This window comes from Setaria viridis, chromosome 2 (assembly GCF_005286985.2).
Source record: "Setaria viridis chromosome 2, Setaria_viridis_v4.0, whole genome shotgun sequence".
NCBI classification, from domain to species: Eukaryota; Viridiplantae; Streptophyta; class Magnoliopsida; order Poales; family Poaceae; genus Setaria; species Setaria viridis.
This window is the reverse complement of record NC_048264.2, coordinates 16,318,159-16,333,035: the sequence shown is the minus strand read 5'-3', so window position 1 is coordinate 16,333,035 and position 14,877 is coordinate 16,318,159. Positions and strand designations below refer to the sequence as shown.

The following is a 14,877-nucleotide window of genomic DNA, read 5'->3' as shown; positions in this document are numbered from 1 at the left end:
CCATAGAAGAAGAACGAGTGCGTCTGAAAGTCCATAGCTACACCAACGGTAGCCTGCTCCACTGGTCCGTTGGTTCCATGGCTAAGAATTCTTCGTGGCAACCCTGAGCGGTGAGCACTGCAGTCAGCAGCATACATTATTCTCCGCCACTGCACACTCCTTGCTCCATCCCCATCAACCGTCATTGGTGATCGCATTTTCCCTTGTTTTGTGTTTTTTGCAAACTGCTGAAGGAAACTTGCTCAGGGACCCATCAATGCCTAGCCTTGCCCCTGACTGGTCCAGCAGACTCTAACACTCCCCTACCCGGAGAACTGGCTGGCACGGTTCACGCACCGGCTAAGCCTTGTCCTGCGTGCATGCTGTTAACTAGCTCCTGAACATGGGGTTTCTGTCTGGAATAAATGATTGTTTATCATCCTGTTATGTCCCCACATTAGCTAGTGGGACTCTCATTTTCTATTTCATAAGAAGAACAGAACTACTCCTACCTGTGTTTGAACCCCACTCAGCAGAGCACGTGTAAAATAGGAAACAAAAACACACCGCAATATATAATTCATTTTATAAAGAAATTATGTTGAATTAAAACTGTCACATTGCTCGCAATTCTCAAACATTTGCAGAATCAGGTGCCTCCCGCAGAGTTAATCTGAGGATGCCCTTACCTCCATCACCTTTAGTGCCTTGCACTGCAGTACCGAGTTCATAGAGCTTAACTCCTTTGCTAAGTTTTGGTCTTTTGTCTGCTCATGAACTGTCATCGCAACAGCCATTTCAATTGCCTCAGGAGTTCTCTTTCCCTAGTTCAACAGTACAAAGAAACAATATTGTCACTGCTCTCGACAAATAACTCTATAATTTTTATTGCTACATATAGGCCTTTTATTTTACCTCCAAATCCGATATTTGCTTGCTCAGAAGGTCAGAACTATGAAAACATGCATGGGCTGAATCAGCATCTTTTGGGAAACTAGAGGGCTGTAAAATTATTGGCATTTCATTGGTTTGTTTAACTTTCTTCTCAAGCGTAGGGATCTCCAGAGAAAGATAATTCCTTTTATGGACCCTTGAGCTCTCTGGCTTTGGTATCACTAACAAGTTTGTTACTGGCCCTGTTTTGACAAAATCAGAAGAATAAAATTATGTGGAAGTAAAATCATACACAACGTGAGCTGTAACCTGTTGCGAAGTACAAGTACTCACCCATTTTGTTTCCCAGTTTCCTAACTGCATTCCATGTTGTTGTGTCCCAAATTACAACAGTGCAATCCTTTGATCCAGAAACCAGCCATGCTCCATCAGAACTAAATGCTAATGCACTAATTGGGGCCCTGTTGAATAACAAAATACAACTTGTCATTCCGTCTGAAGTTCAACGGGCAATAATGGTTTGAACAGATTGTTTAAATGATGAAACAAATACTGAATCTGTAAGTTTAGGAATCTACCATGCCAATATGTATTAACTGATCAATGCAAAGCATTTTATGATACTATATGTTAACTTCAGAATTTTTAGAAGCATACACATCATCTGACTGACAACATTGCTTTTGTATGGGTCTTCTGCACCCTTTTCATGTTTCTTGACATAGTATATGTGACAGAAAAAAATGTCATTCAAGATACTACATTTTGTTATATACTGTAATAATACTCACTTGTGTCCATATAGCACATGGCAGTCATCCTGGGACAGCATTTTCGTTGTGTACTGCATCCCAATACCATTGATTCCAGTGACATAAATAGCAGCATCACTAGACCCACAAATCAGTAATTGCTCCGATGGATCAATAACAGTTGTGGTAATTGGACTGAAGAGTGTCAGCATGCCAAGTAGTCTTCCAGACAGAAGTTCAGAGATCTACAATCATCACGGTAAGTGTCCACAATTCTGATGGAAGATGTTTAGAAAGGTGTGTTATACATTCAGCCTAGTGTATTGTTCAAATCATATCGTGGCAAGTAAAAAATAAATCATATTCAAGGAATACATCAGGTCCAAGATGGCATGAAAACCATAGCTAAAAAGGGTGTTCAGTCTACTCAATTTCAAAGTAGTTGAAACTAAATTTCTCAAAAGAAGAACAGACATCTTCTCTCTAACTATGTCAGAACATATGGCTGAATTTCTGGACTACTATTTTGCTTTGATCACATAGGAAAACCGTGTGTATTGAAGTAGAAGAAAACAATAAATTTACAATCCCAAGAAAAAAAGAGAAACACACAACAACTCCGGTCTATGGTTAGAGTCGCACCACAGAAATAAATAGTGAAGCGACTGGTGACGAAGACACATGTCAAAGCCACAATGCTCTCAACCTCTTAGTAGTTAGCACCGCCATGCACCAGAGGCTCCCTCGGAAAGCAACACCCTATTGTTCTGATCTCTAACAATTTCTATAACGTATATAATATTTAATGTGTTATAGAGGCTACAAGTAGTATGGTATATGATACAGGGATCATGCTGTAAGTAAACCAGAAATTATGTTAAAGGGCACAAAATCTTGCATTTTGAGGCGCACAAACCTTGCAACTGCTATCAAGCGAGCTAGTTATCAGCATTGGACAAGGACCTCCTAGAATTGTTAGAATGCCAGTTATTGAGGCCTCATGCTCAACTGTATCACTAAAATCGAGGCAGTAATTTACAGCTTCACGAGCTTGGGGTCCTTCAGCTTGAAATAAGCTGTAAACTCACATTGAAGAGACAAATGAATTATCAAATTATTGAACATTGAAGCATTCATATGGTACTAAAATACCTAATTCATTCAACAGAAGCAGACGAACCTGATCATGCACCATACATGGACTGTGCCTTCTTCAGAGCCGGAGATGATAAGAGAACTGTCCTGCGAGAATGATAAGCAACTTATGCAACTCTTATGTGCCCTCCAACATTTTAGGAGCGCTCCAGTGGCAACCTGAAGTGAATAATTCAAAGTGATCACGGCCTCATGTTAGTCACTTTGGTCCTTTGATTTTGACAACTAGTATTTCATATGTTTGTACGGTCAATGAGAATAATACAAGCCAATATTTTATAAAAGATATTTTTTATGAATATAGTTAATAATTTTTACATCATGATACTGGATTTTTGTGACGTTGAAGGTTAAGTTGTGAAAAAACAGAGTAAGTTAGCATGCAAGACATTGATCGTGTTTAGTTCAATGAGTGGTAAGGTAAATCAGAGATAGGTGGTTGATTATGATCTTGTTAGGTTTGATGATGTAAACAGTATTGCATCTGGAGAGCTGATGTACTACTCGCATGCTAGCAATGCCCCAGTTAAACCCACCTCCACCTCGCTTACCTTGGGAGTCGGAATGGAGATGGGGACGATGAAAGAGATATTTTGCCAGGGCAGCGCCAGCTACGATAGCGACACCACAGCTATGGCGGCTAGTCCCACCGCAGCCTTTGGCAGCCGTTAGCAAAAACAATACTCCCTTCATTTCAAATTGTAGGTTGTTTTGGTTTTTTTCAAAATATGTAGAATTTGCTATGTATCTAGACATAATGTATATAAAAGTCAAAATGATATACGATTTGAAACAGATGCATTATAATTTAACTGTAACAATGTAGGAGTATGCAGTAATGTGAGTTTGTTAAAGGTAATCTAGAAGTGCTGAGTATTCTGGAATCATGGTGTGATGCACTCTAAAAGAAAATGTCTAAAGCTGGAAATATACTCATTATCTAAAAAAAGGGCTAAGTGTTATGATTTTTGTTCCATGTATAAGTTAATAAAATTACAGAGATAAATACCTCCCAAATGTAAGCATTGCCAGAATGAGCTCCTCCAACTAAGTAGATCCCATCTCTAGAGCAAGTGATAGGTCCAATCCCTTCTCCTATGCAACTTTTATTGGTTTCCTGGATCTAGAAAAAACCATGGAAACATAACGTAATAAATCAATGTATAATTATATATACATAGGAATATCTTTATTTTACAAACTTTTTTATGTCATGGTGCGCTAAAGATATGCATTCCAACGCTGCCCCCCCCCCCCCACCACACACACACACATTTGTTTTCTTCAAAAAAACAGATATGCATCCCACACCGACTATTTACTTCAGCACATAGTATTTCCCCCACAAAGTTATTTTTAATAATTGCAGAGGTAGTAATGCATATGCAGGTTTAGGGGGTATTTAATATTATTTTTATAATGGCATATATTAATATTAGGAGGTAATTTTTCATAATGGCAAAGTTGGGTAATTTAGATATATATTAAGTGATTCCTTTAGACTATTTTCGTAATGAATAATATATCTAACTTTCGCAAAGGTGTTCAATGATGCTTAGAGTCTACTGAATTAATGACCTAATATATCTAACTTTTGTGATGATTTTAGGATTTTTTTTTTCTAGTGTGTCTTATAAGGATTTATGTGGTGACCTTAAAAGGAGTCATTGGTTAGTAACTGTAAGATTGTGAAACTGTCATAGGTAGTTCAGTTTAATGGGATCATCTTCCCTTATTGGTTTAGGCAGAAATAATCTTTGCAAATAGTGATGTAAATAACTCTTGACTTTTTGGAAAGGATGAGGATATGCTATATCAGTTCTTACCTAAAGTATTTTTACCTCTGAATTCAACATAATCTAGAGATTTAGAATTTTTTTAAGTGATTTGATGTACTGGACCAGATCCATTACATTGCAAATCGTAAGAGAACCTAGGAGATTATACAACTGTAAGCAGCTTGAATTATATAAGATACTGCAATATTAAACTAAAAATTAATGCAGTCCTGAATCCATAGACTTATTTGTCTTAAAAACTTATAATCTAACATAGAAAAAGGGGAAACGCAATATGATGCTGGAAAACCATTAAATCTTAATCAAATCCTTTACTCTATAGACGTATTAGAGCAAGATAAGAACATATTATGATAGCCATGGAGTGACAACATGCCGTCATACATGTGGCATATACCTATTTGCATGTCCTCCTTTTTTATTGAAAGTATGGTCTAATCAGCACGTACCTTATTAAGATCCCAAAAATAGATAGCACCACCGAACACTAGTTGATCCTTGTCTGGTCGAGATGTAGCAAGGAGACATCCCGCAACACAAGCGAGACCTGATGGAGGGGCAAGACAGTCATGCATGCGAAGAATCTCCTCTCCTGTGTTGATGTCAAACATTGGTGCTGCATCACACTCCTCGCCACATACCACTAAAACTACCTCATCTTCTCCATCCATTCTTCGATCTCTATGGGGGGATAGATCTGCTAGGTAGGATGAGGCAATTGAATATTATGATTCAGAAAGTACATCACGCTGGAGTAATACCAAGGGGGAAAAAGGTTAATAACAGCAATTGGAAACATCCTGAAGTTTGAAACTGAAATTGTCCTTTTAGGAGGAAAAGAGAAGGATCCAAGGCTACAAGCAAACATCCCGTGAGATCATGACTACAAATATAGTGGAGTAATTACATGTAGACCACGAGTACTACCCTACAAGCAATTCCAGTATACTCTACGCATCTTCCTCTTGTATGATCAACCCATCACTCATCAGTACAATCCAGGATGTTTTATACATTCCTTAACATTGTTTCACTAGGATACTTAAAGAAAAAACATATATTTTTGTGAATTCATTATCAAAATTAAGCCTACTAAAATTCCTCAACCATTAAACAATCAAAATATAATACTTTTTCGATATATAAATGTTTGAATTCAGAACTAAAAGTATAAATAACCTTATCACATTATACTAAAAATATGCATTTAGAATTAAAAAAATAGTTCACATAATTTTAATTTTTTGATGGAATACAATAAATGTTTAAATTTATGCTAAAAATAGCATTAATGGTTGGTAAATTATTGGACAACTTGATTGACTGTGCGATTTTATTATTTAGTTGAGATCTTGAAAATTAAGAGTATACGAACTCATATTATGTTTCCTTATCTTGTTTCTTGATTCACCCTTCATGCACATCATACATGTTTTCCCTCTCTCTATATAAATAACTAGTAGGGGTGACCCTTCTAGATTTCTAAAAGAATTAATTCTGCAAATGTATGGTTCACAAATCATACGCTACAAGAAATCTTCTGATCTATGACAAAAAAAAATGTATGGAAAATCTCAAAAAAAATCATAAATTTATGACATTTTTTGCTAAGAACATTAGAAAATTTTGCATCCAAGCAAATTTAGGGATAAAGTTACGAGATGTCATAAAAGTTGCCAACAAAGCCAAACAGAAAATAGCACTCGGTGGTTTTGTGATGATTTATGGTCCATAGAAACATCATAAACTGATAAGGGTCCCACATGTAAGTATAAGCTAGAAAAATAGGGAAGGGAAATAAGAGGAAAAAGGTGCTCTTCCCGCATGTCAAACATGTTATCCATCGATTGGGAAAGTCTTGATCCAACCGCTATGCTGGAGCTGCTTGTCGGTTTGTGTCCTTAAAAATTGTATGATAGTAGATAAGACCTGCCTATTTGGGGCCCATATGTAAGTATATGGTGAGTTGCTGCAATATATTTTGATACTTGCCGCAGGAAAAGTCCACACTTCTAGGGAAAATTGGCATGCTTAGCGCGGGAAAAGCCCCCGCTCTACACGAAAATCGACACCCATATCTACGGCTCAGTAGTGTGGCAGCCCGTGGTGGGAATGGTGCATCGGACCAAAATGGAAAAGCAGACAAACTCCGATCAGGTGAGCTCCAAGTTCCAATTGTTGCGGCTTCTTGTCCCCAGGTTGTGCTACTGGGGATCTGGGTTGAAGGAACTACATTTCAATTTTGTGATGTAGTTAGGTTTTAATTTGGATTGTTAGTATGAATTGATAGGTTCTCGTATTTTACTAGCTTCCATGGTCTTCTGGAGTCATTGATAGCTGCAAAACAGGGTCGCCTGACCGTGACATACCGTTGTGGATCCTGAAGATGAGTGTGAGCACGGGATGGCTGTTCATGCTACTGCAAGTTAAACGGCAACTTGTTCAATTCTCATAGATCTTGGGATGTTAGGACTAAAGGTAAATGTAATCGGTGTCTATAGGAGGAAGGGGAGAAATGCGGGGTGTTTAAGTGGGTTGATCCTGAATGGTATGCTAGGACTAAGGGTATTCTGGTGAAGTTGATGTAGAGAAGGATGCAAGTATGTGGCAAGAAGTAGGGGTGGGCATTTGGTTAGACCAAACCGAACCGATCGATTCCTTGGTTTTAGTAAAATTCGGTTAGTCAAATATAAGAACCGTTTGTTTACTGAAAATTATAAGAATTGAGGAAAATTAGTCTCGAGTTGGTTCGGTTCCATTTCAGTCATAACCGAACCAACCGAACTACTCCATCAAAAAACTAACAAATTCACTTCGACAGATTCATCCTCTCTGTGCAAATAAACCAAAATGTACCAAAATTTAACAAAACATAGCACAAATTGGTGCAAATCATCACAAATAAAGAAAATCACAACACACATGGGCACCATTGATGCTGGTGACTGTGCAAGTTTGGAGGAGCTCCGCACAGCTCACATTGCCTTCCTGGTTGGGGTCGACATTGCCTAGGCTGCAAGAGATAGTGTCGAGGCGTCGCAGCCACATGAGTGACCAGGCCTGTTGCCGAAGGGAGCCACCGGCCACTACTGTTGTCCGAGGCGGTGCAAGGATGAAGTCACGGGCAGGAGGATGGAAGCTCGGCTTGGTTGCCTATGACTGAGGTGGGGAGGAGTCGGGAAGGGTTGACGCCTTGCCGGTTGGGGAGGGCTCGCTGGAGGCGCCAGTACTAGAGGACTGGAGGGGCCATCGGAGGGCATTGGAGGGAAGCGGCCACCGGCTACCGCCTAGGGATCAGGACTAACCAAGTGGGGGAGTTCCAGAGGGGTGGTGGTTGGTTGTGACTGGTGCTTGTTCTCATTATATACTTAGGGTTTCTTTGGATAATGGATTGGGCTGGGCTGCGAAGTGTTCCTTATTGGGCCTCTATTATATCAGTTAGATTAGTTTATTCCATTAACCTAGTGCTAAAACTAAAATAAGCATAATTAATTTGGTTATCCAGCACCTGGGACTAAACTGGAACCGATTTTTTCGGTTTCAATTTTTTCAGTTCGGTTCTTGATTTCTTCGGTTTAGTCCTCAGTTCTCGATTAATTATGCCTAGTCCTAGGAAGAGGAACATGGAAATGCTAAGAGGAAACTCGATGAAATTGCCAGCGAGCTAAAGAAGGTGAAGCGATACCTTGGAGCTTAAAGAGATTGTCGATGAGCTACAAAAGGTCAAGTGATACCTGGAGCAGGCCACCAATGTGGTGATGAAGGTCAAGAAATCGCTGCAGCAGGACAGCGATAAAAATTCCATCGAGGATGATTAAAGGCAATAATGTTAAACTAGCATTGTGCTTTTTGTTGTAGTACTTGGGGTTGTTGTTGCTGTGATAATTGTTGTTGTTTCTAGGTGGGATTGTGCTTGTATTTTGATAGCTGAAGGTATTATCTAGCAATTACGATAAGTATGAATGATGATTATGAACTTTGCAATGATGAATGCTATGACATGCCATCTGATTGTGCTGCTTTTGTTTAATGGCTATTCGATTTGATTCAAACATATTTACCTTTCAAATACTCTGATATTTATTTACCTATGTTCAATGCTGCATAATTGATGATCGCTAATAATATTGATATTGGTAATATATTGAAACACATGGTCTTACAATACAACAGGCAGCATGAGTGTTACAAAACAAAAGATCACTAATCTAATCATATATAGGCAACAACATGTTCCTCGCGACCAAATCGAGTCCCCAATGCAAGAACCTATGAAATGCGGATCACACGATCATCAATGATGCTTGCCACATTATTTAGTCCCTGATGGTAGAGCCAGTATGACACCAGTGGGTATCGATCCTCCATTCCTAGGAAGTACATGTGATATCCCAAAAGGTTAGGCAGGCAACAAATGGCATGCTCTTATACAACAATGTACTTGCTCGGTCCAAATAGGATGATCTTATTCTGAAACTCTAGATCTGTTTCCTAGGGAATAGGCTCCTAAATATCACTGATGAATGAATGTAGAGTAAATTCCACCATACCTCTCAAGTTGAAACCCAGCTCCAAGTGCTCTAGGACCACTAGAAAAAATGTGTTCATCTATGATGAAAATTTTATGACATATTTGTTCTCATCTTAGATCTATGATGTTTCTAGTTAAAAATGTCATACAGTTTCACATTCGACCAAATTTAGTGACAAAGTTACGGAATGTCATAAAAGTTGCCATTGTAGCCAAAAAAAAATCATCACTTGTTGTTACATGGTGGTTTTGTGACCATATAAGGTCCGCGAAAACGTCATAATCCAACTAGGGTCCCACATGTAAGCATTTGTTGAAAAATAAGGTGTGCAAAAACATCATAAATCGAGGGGGATCCCCCATGCAAGCATAAGTTGAGAAATAAAGTGTTCCAATTCATCATAAAATCTAGCAGGATCCCACAAGTCAGTTCGTGATAAAAAAAGAGAGGAAAATAAAAAAGGTAAGAGTGTCCAGAGCAGGGGGTTGAATCTGTGACCTCTTGATTCTGATGAGTCAGCAGTACCACTGAGACATAATGCAGTTTATGGTTTTTGAACAAGGTAGCTTCTTTATATTATAGTTCTAATGAATGTCGTCCACTTCCCAGTTGCAGGCCAAAGTAACGGGTATATTTGCAACGACGTACACTGCAAGGGACTCGTCAGCACGCTCCAGTTGGCTATGGCAAAGACTTGAGCCTAGTGGCAAGAATGGCACATCCTAGCAGTAAAGGGAGGAGTAGGAGCTACGGTCAGGTCAGTCCCCTTTTTTGTGCCGCTACTTTCCCCTTTCGTCAGAGGGAAGGGGATTTTCTGTAATTGGGGATTTATGTTGAAGGCAGTAGATTCTGATTTCGTTCTACACTTAGGTTTGCATCCGATTGGTGTTAGAAGCTGATAGGCTTTAGTTTATGAAGTGTAAAACTAAACTTTCATTTCAAGTTACATCTTCCATCGTCTTCTTCTATTGGCAGCTACTGCTCGGAGACATCTTCCTGCGACACTACTCCTTGGCATCCTGAAAGCAAGTGCGATCACGGGTTGAAAGCAATGGTGAAGTATTCTTGGACCTTTCTCAACCCTGGCCATCAGTTTGCTTGCTGCCCAAAGGTAATGGCTACCTGCTTCACAGAGATATTGGTTCTGTGGTTTCATGTTATTGTTGTCAATGGCAATTTGTAAAGGGGCATTTAATTTGTAGGATGAAATGAAGAAATGCGGTTACATGACCTGGGTTGATCCAGAATGGGATGATAGGACCTTTGGTGTTCTGGTGAAGCTCATGAAGAAAAAGGTGCAAGCTAAGGAGGATGCAAAGAAGTAGGAGAAAGAATTTGCAAAAGCTAACAGTGAGCTTAGAGAGATTAGGAATGAGCTCAAGACGGTCCGGCAACAACTTCAAAAGGCTACTGCAGAGCTGAAGTGTAGGGATACGAGGTAGGCTACACTAGCGCAATTCAAAAATTCTACCGCGTATAACCAGGAAGAACTGCCGTATAAGGATCACGGGATTACCACTCGACGCACTACTGGTGCGGAAGATGTAGATATGCGTCGATGCAGTGAAGACGATCACGTAGTCGTACGTAGTCGATCAACGTAGTCGTACGTAGTCGATCACGTCCAGCAGCTCCTCAGCAGCTCGTTCACGTGCAGCAAGATCGCCTCCGATGCCGCGGCTCGTCGTCGGCTCGTCGTGGCTCGTCGGTGGCTCGTCGGCGGCTCATCCAAGTGCTGCAGGCGCAACACCTCCAAGGTATCCACACGTGCAGGGAGGAAGCGTCGCAAGCCGGACTGCTAGATCCGCGAGTTGCAACAGGCGAGGGCGTGGGAGGCGCGGCAGGTGTGTTTCGCCAAAAAGGTGTAAACCCTAGGGCGCCCCCACCCCTCTATTTATAGAGGTTCCTGACGGGCCTCTGGATCCGAGGCCCATTAGCACTTCTAACCTAATCCAATTTGGATCAGATCCGAATTGGGCTTCCAGCCCCTTAAGTGTGTGACCCTATGGGTTCGGATACGTATAGACATGGCCCGAGTACTCCTACTCGGCCCAATAGTCGGTAGTGGCCTCTAGCAAGACGTGCCAACTCCTATACGCACACGAAGATCATATCAGACGAACCATCACAACATAATATACATGCTATTCCCTTTGCCTCACGATATTTGGTCTAGCTACAAGCCGACCGCTCTTTCTCGATCCTGTGATCCGGAATCCCTTTGTAGGTTAACTCTTAACCGTACGTAGCATGGCCATGCATTTTCGGATCCGATCACTCGAGGGGCCCAGAGATATCACTCTCAATCAGAGAGGGGCAAATCCCATCTTGATTGACCATGTCTCATAGCATGCTTCTTGACAAACCCGAAAGCTACCTTTATAACTACCCTGTTACGGCGTAGCGTTTGATAGCCCCTAAGTAGGTCGATCCACATCTAGAATACATGCGACAATCTCAGGTCTAAGGACAAAGCGTATATGTTGTTTAAAGAGAGAACTACTTCTCATGTTGGGTCAGTCCTAGCACATGTCTCCACATGTGTCCACATTATTAGTTCAACATCTCCATGTCCATGACTTGTGAAACATAGTCATCAACTAATACATGTGCTAGTCTAATATTCATGTGTGTCCTCACATGAACTCCGACTAGGGACAACTTTAGAATAACCATATAAGTAAAGAGTTTCACATACAATTCACATAATTGCAAATCAATTCAAGTAGCCTTTAATGGATATTCAATGAACACAATATACAAATCATGGATACAAATGGAATATCATCATCTCTATGATTGCCTCTAGGGCATACCTCCAACATGAAGTTCATTGGGAATTATAGGCAGAATCTCAAACTCGCGCACGTGCTGCTTGCTTTATTTATTGTTGTCGTGGGATTGATGCTTGATGGCAAAACTAATTAAGTAGATGGTAAAGTTCTTAGCTATAGTGAACAATATCAACATAGTTTCCTTTGTCTGTATTTGTGATGTTCCTATCTGTGGTCAACCTTCTGGGTTTTGTCTAAATTTATCAATTTGTGATGGTCCCGAGGCACTTGAAAAAAAAAGTTGTTTGTGAAGTTGTTAGTGTTTTTACTCAAGGAATACCCTGGTGAGAAATTTATAAAAATATGGGAACAAAAAAGTGACTCCTTGGGAGTCAAACCCGACACCACATGTTTGTGGTGGGCAATCCATACCACCAGACCAGCTGCACGCTTGCGTAGGAACTGCCTTTTATGGTTCTTTATGGAAATGAAAAACGTGCCACCGAGGCGGTTCATCTGCACATCGACGATTCAGATTGACTATTTGATGCCACGGCCTCTAGCGGTTGCCGTGCCGATTCCTATTCCTGTGCGTTCTTCGAGGAGCTGGTTGCCATCCTCGAGAGGCACCGGTTACCTAGCTTCCTAGGGAAGCCGGCGCAGCTTCCCATGGAAGGTGAGGAACTTCTTATTTAATTTCCATCCCCCCACCATCGGCGTCATCGCTAGTTCCACTACCATCTCGTCCCTAACAGACGCGCCTCACACCTGCAGCCCGGCCGACACCATGAAGCGATCCGTCTCCCCTTTGGCCCCCTCCTCCTTCGGCTCCCTGTTGTGCCACCTCACCCACACTGGCTCCCCCACACGCATTGAGCAATCCTCTAGTACCTCCTCCTCCTCCTCGTCGCGCTCCCATGGCTGGTTCTCGTCATGCTCCCGCCGCACCGATGGTCGCACCAACTTCTCGGCAGTGCTACAGCGCTACATCGATGCAAACCTCAACCCACCGTCGAGCTATGTCAACGCGGACCTCAACTTGTCATCACGCTCATCGTAGGGATCACGCTCCGACACCGCCAACCTCAACCCACTATCGCTCGCCACTAGGGGCTCCCCAGCGTGTTCCTAGCCTCCTTCAATGGTCGGGGCGCCTTGGTCCACCCCTGCGCCCTCATCGCTGCCCCGGAAGTTGACCTTAAAGGTGACCCTTCCAGGTGATGCATTTGACTCTAACTCCGAGTCCCAAACCAAGACGGACTCATCTGACGACCGTCGTCGCGGCTACCCCATGCCCTTCCCCCGGGGCGACGCTTTGCACGTCTTTCGCCATGGTGAGAACACCTTCGTGTGCCCTGTTTGCCCTAGCAGGAGGCACTGGTGGAAGATCCTGATTGAGGTCAAGGACCACATCATGAAGATGGCAACATCTGCGCCCCTGAGGGGCAAGAACAAGAAGAACTGGAGCCACTACCACGTCGTGGACCGATACGAGGGGTGCTTGGGGTGAGTGAGCCATACTGTTGGAAGATCAATGCAGTTATCTTTGCTATGCTGTTAATTAGTAACTTTAGATTTCGTTGGAACCGTATCCATCTTTGCTATACTGTTATCTTTTGTTTGTAATATCAATGGACTCTTTCCTTTGGTTGAAAGATCAATCCCCTATTTTCGTACTCTGTTTGCTCTGTTTCCTCTCACTCACCCTTTCTCTCTTCCTTGGTTCCCATGTAGACATGGCTATTCGCACTTGAAACAAATTTCTAATTTTCCCTCATTTATTTCCCAATGGGTGGTTCTCCTACTCACATAGCTCGAGAGGCCAAGATGGATCGAATTTTATGTTTCATTTAATGTGGTTGTAGTTGGAATGATGCACCGATTTTTTTAGAGGTTGAAAATTAATATGGGACGAATATTAACAAATAATGTAATCCTATATGGCTCTCTCTAAGAAACCAAGGAAATCCTTGCTCACCTTGCCAAAATTCAAACCATTTTTCTCATAAAGGATCGAACATATTGGTCCGTCATATTCACTTTTCCTATAAAAGATCATACGTCTGTACATATTTTTTCCAAAATTGTAACAAATTCTAATTTGTACCCAAGGATTAACATGGCAACCATTCACGTTCCAACATTGTGTAATGTCACATCCTCCACGTCCATGCAGCCAGTCTTCCTTGGTTCTTGTATAGGCATGGTTACTTGAAACCAATTTTTGGTCTTCCCTCATTTATTTTCCAATGGGTCGTTCTCCTACTCGCATGCCTCGAGAAACTAAGATGAATCAAATTTTATGTTTCATTTAATGAGAATGTAGTTGGAATAGTGCATCAGTTTTTTGAGAGGTTGAAAATTAAAATGGGATGATTATTAACAAATACTAATGTAGAATACGTCCTCACCTTGCCAAGAAACGCCATCTCAACCTCACTACTCCATATTAGCCGTCACGTCGCCCCGGTGTCTGTTCATTCTCTCCGTTGTCATCTCCAACAATGGATGCCACCATTCCTCATGTCCCTCATGTTCAAGCCGCAGGGTCACGAGGGAGGTCCTTGATGCTCCGCGTCGCACCGCTACCGCTGGGCACCACGACAGTGCCTAGATGCGGTGACTGTGGTGCCACCGAGGCATCGCAGTGCAAGACAGGCTCTATAGCACCAGCAGGGGTCATCGCAGGGCCACTGGGGAGCAGTGGGGGAAGCCCTGACGCCGTCTATAGAAGACCGCAGCCACCATCTCCAATCAGCCACCGTCGGCACCGGAAGGTGGCGTCCAGTGGGTGGAATGCGAGCGAAGCACAGCCGGCCGCGCGTCGCTGCAAACCACAGCCAGTCGGCCAGTAATGCAATGTGGGCCAAGCGCACTTTCTCACCCAGTGAGGGAGGAGCTGGACCCTTTCCTGCTCGACGGGCCGACGCCGCCCATGATCATCGACGAGCCGTACTAGATGGCCAACCGCAACATTCCTCCTGCAGTATCT

The 14,877-nt window shown here is 42.1% G+C and overlaps 1 protein-coding gene across 1 annotated transcript; it reads right to left on the bottom strand.

Moving 5' to 3' along the window:
- Nucleotides 1–647: 647 nt before the first annotated feature.
- On the bottom strand, nucleotides 648–5,366 carry LOC140221841 (protein ROOT INITIATION DEFECTIVE 3-like). Its single transcript, XM_072291815.1, has 8 exons — nucleotides 5,029–5,366; nucleotides 3,790–3,903; nucleotides 2,806–2,939; nucleotides 2,542–2,701; nucleotides 1,665–1,870; nucleotides 1,183–1,334; nucleotides 895–1,115; nucleotides 648–803 (listed from the first exon to the last, which is right to left on the bottom strand). Exons 1-8 carry the CDS (start codon nucleotides 5,248–5,250, stop codon nucleotides 648–650), a joined length of 1,365 nt encoding a protein of 454 aa, XP_072147916.1. The 5' UTR covers nucleotides 5,251–5,366.
- Between the last annotated feature and the right edge of the window lie 9,511 nt (nucleotides 5,367–14,877).

What these genes read in the sequence shown, in the direction of transcription:
- LOC140221841 (XM_072291815.1), bottom strand. Translation starts at nt 5,250, where the DNA reads ATGGATGGAGAAGATGAGGTAGTTTTAGTGGTATGTGGCGAGGAGTGT. An exon ending in ATTTTTGGGATCTTAATAAG is followed by an intron (nt 3,904 to 5,028) that starts GTACGTGCTGAT and finishes GGTTTTTTCTAG; the next exon opens with ATCCAGGAAACCAATAAAAG. An exon ending in CATGTGCTATATGGACACAA is followed by an intron (nt 1,335 to 1,664) that starts GTGAGTATTATT and finishes GTTATTCAACAG; the next exon opens with GGCCCCAATTAGTGCATTAG.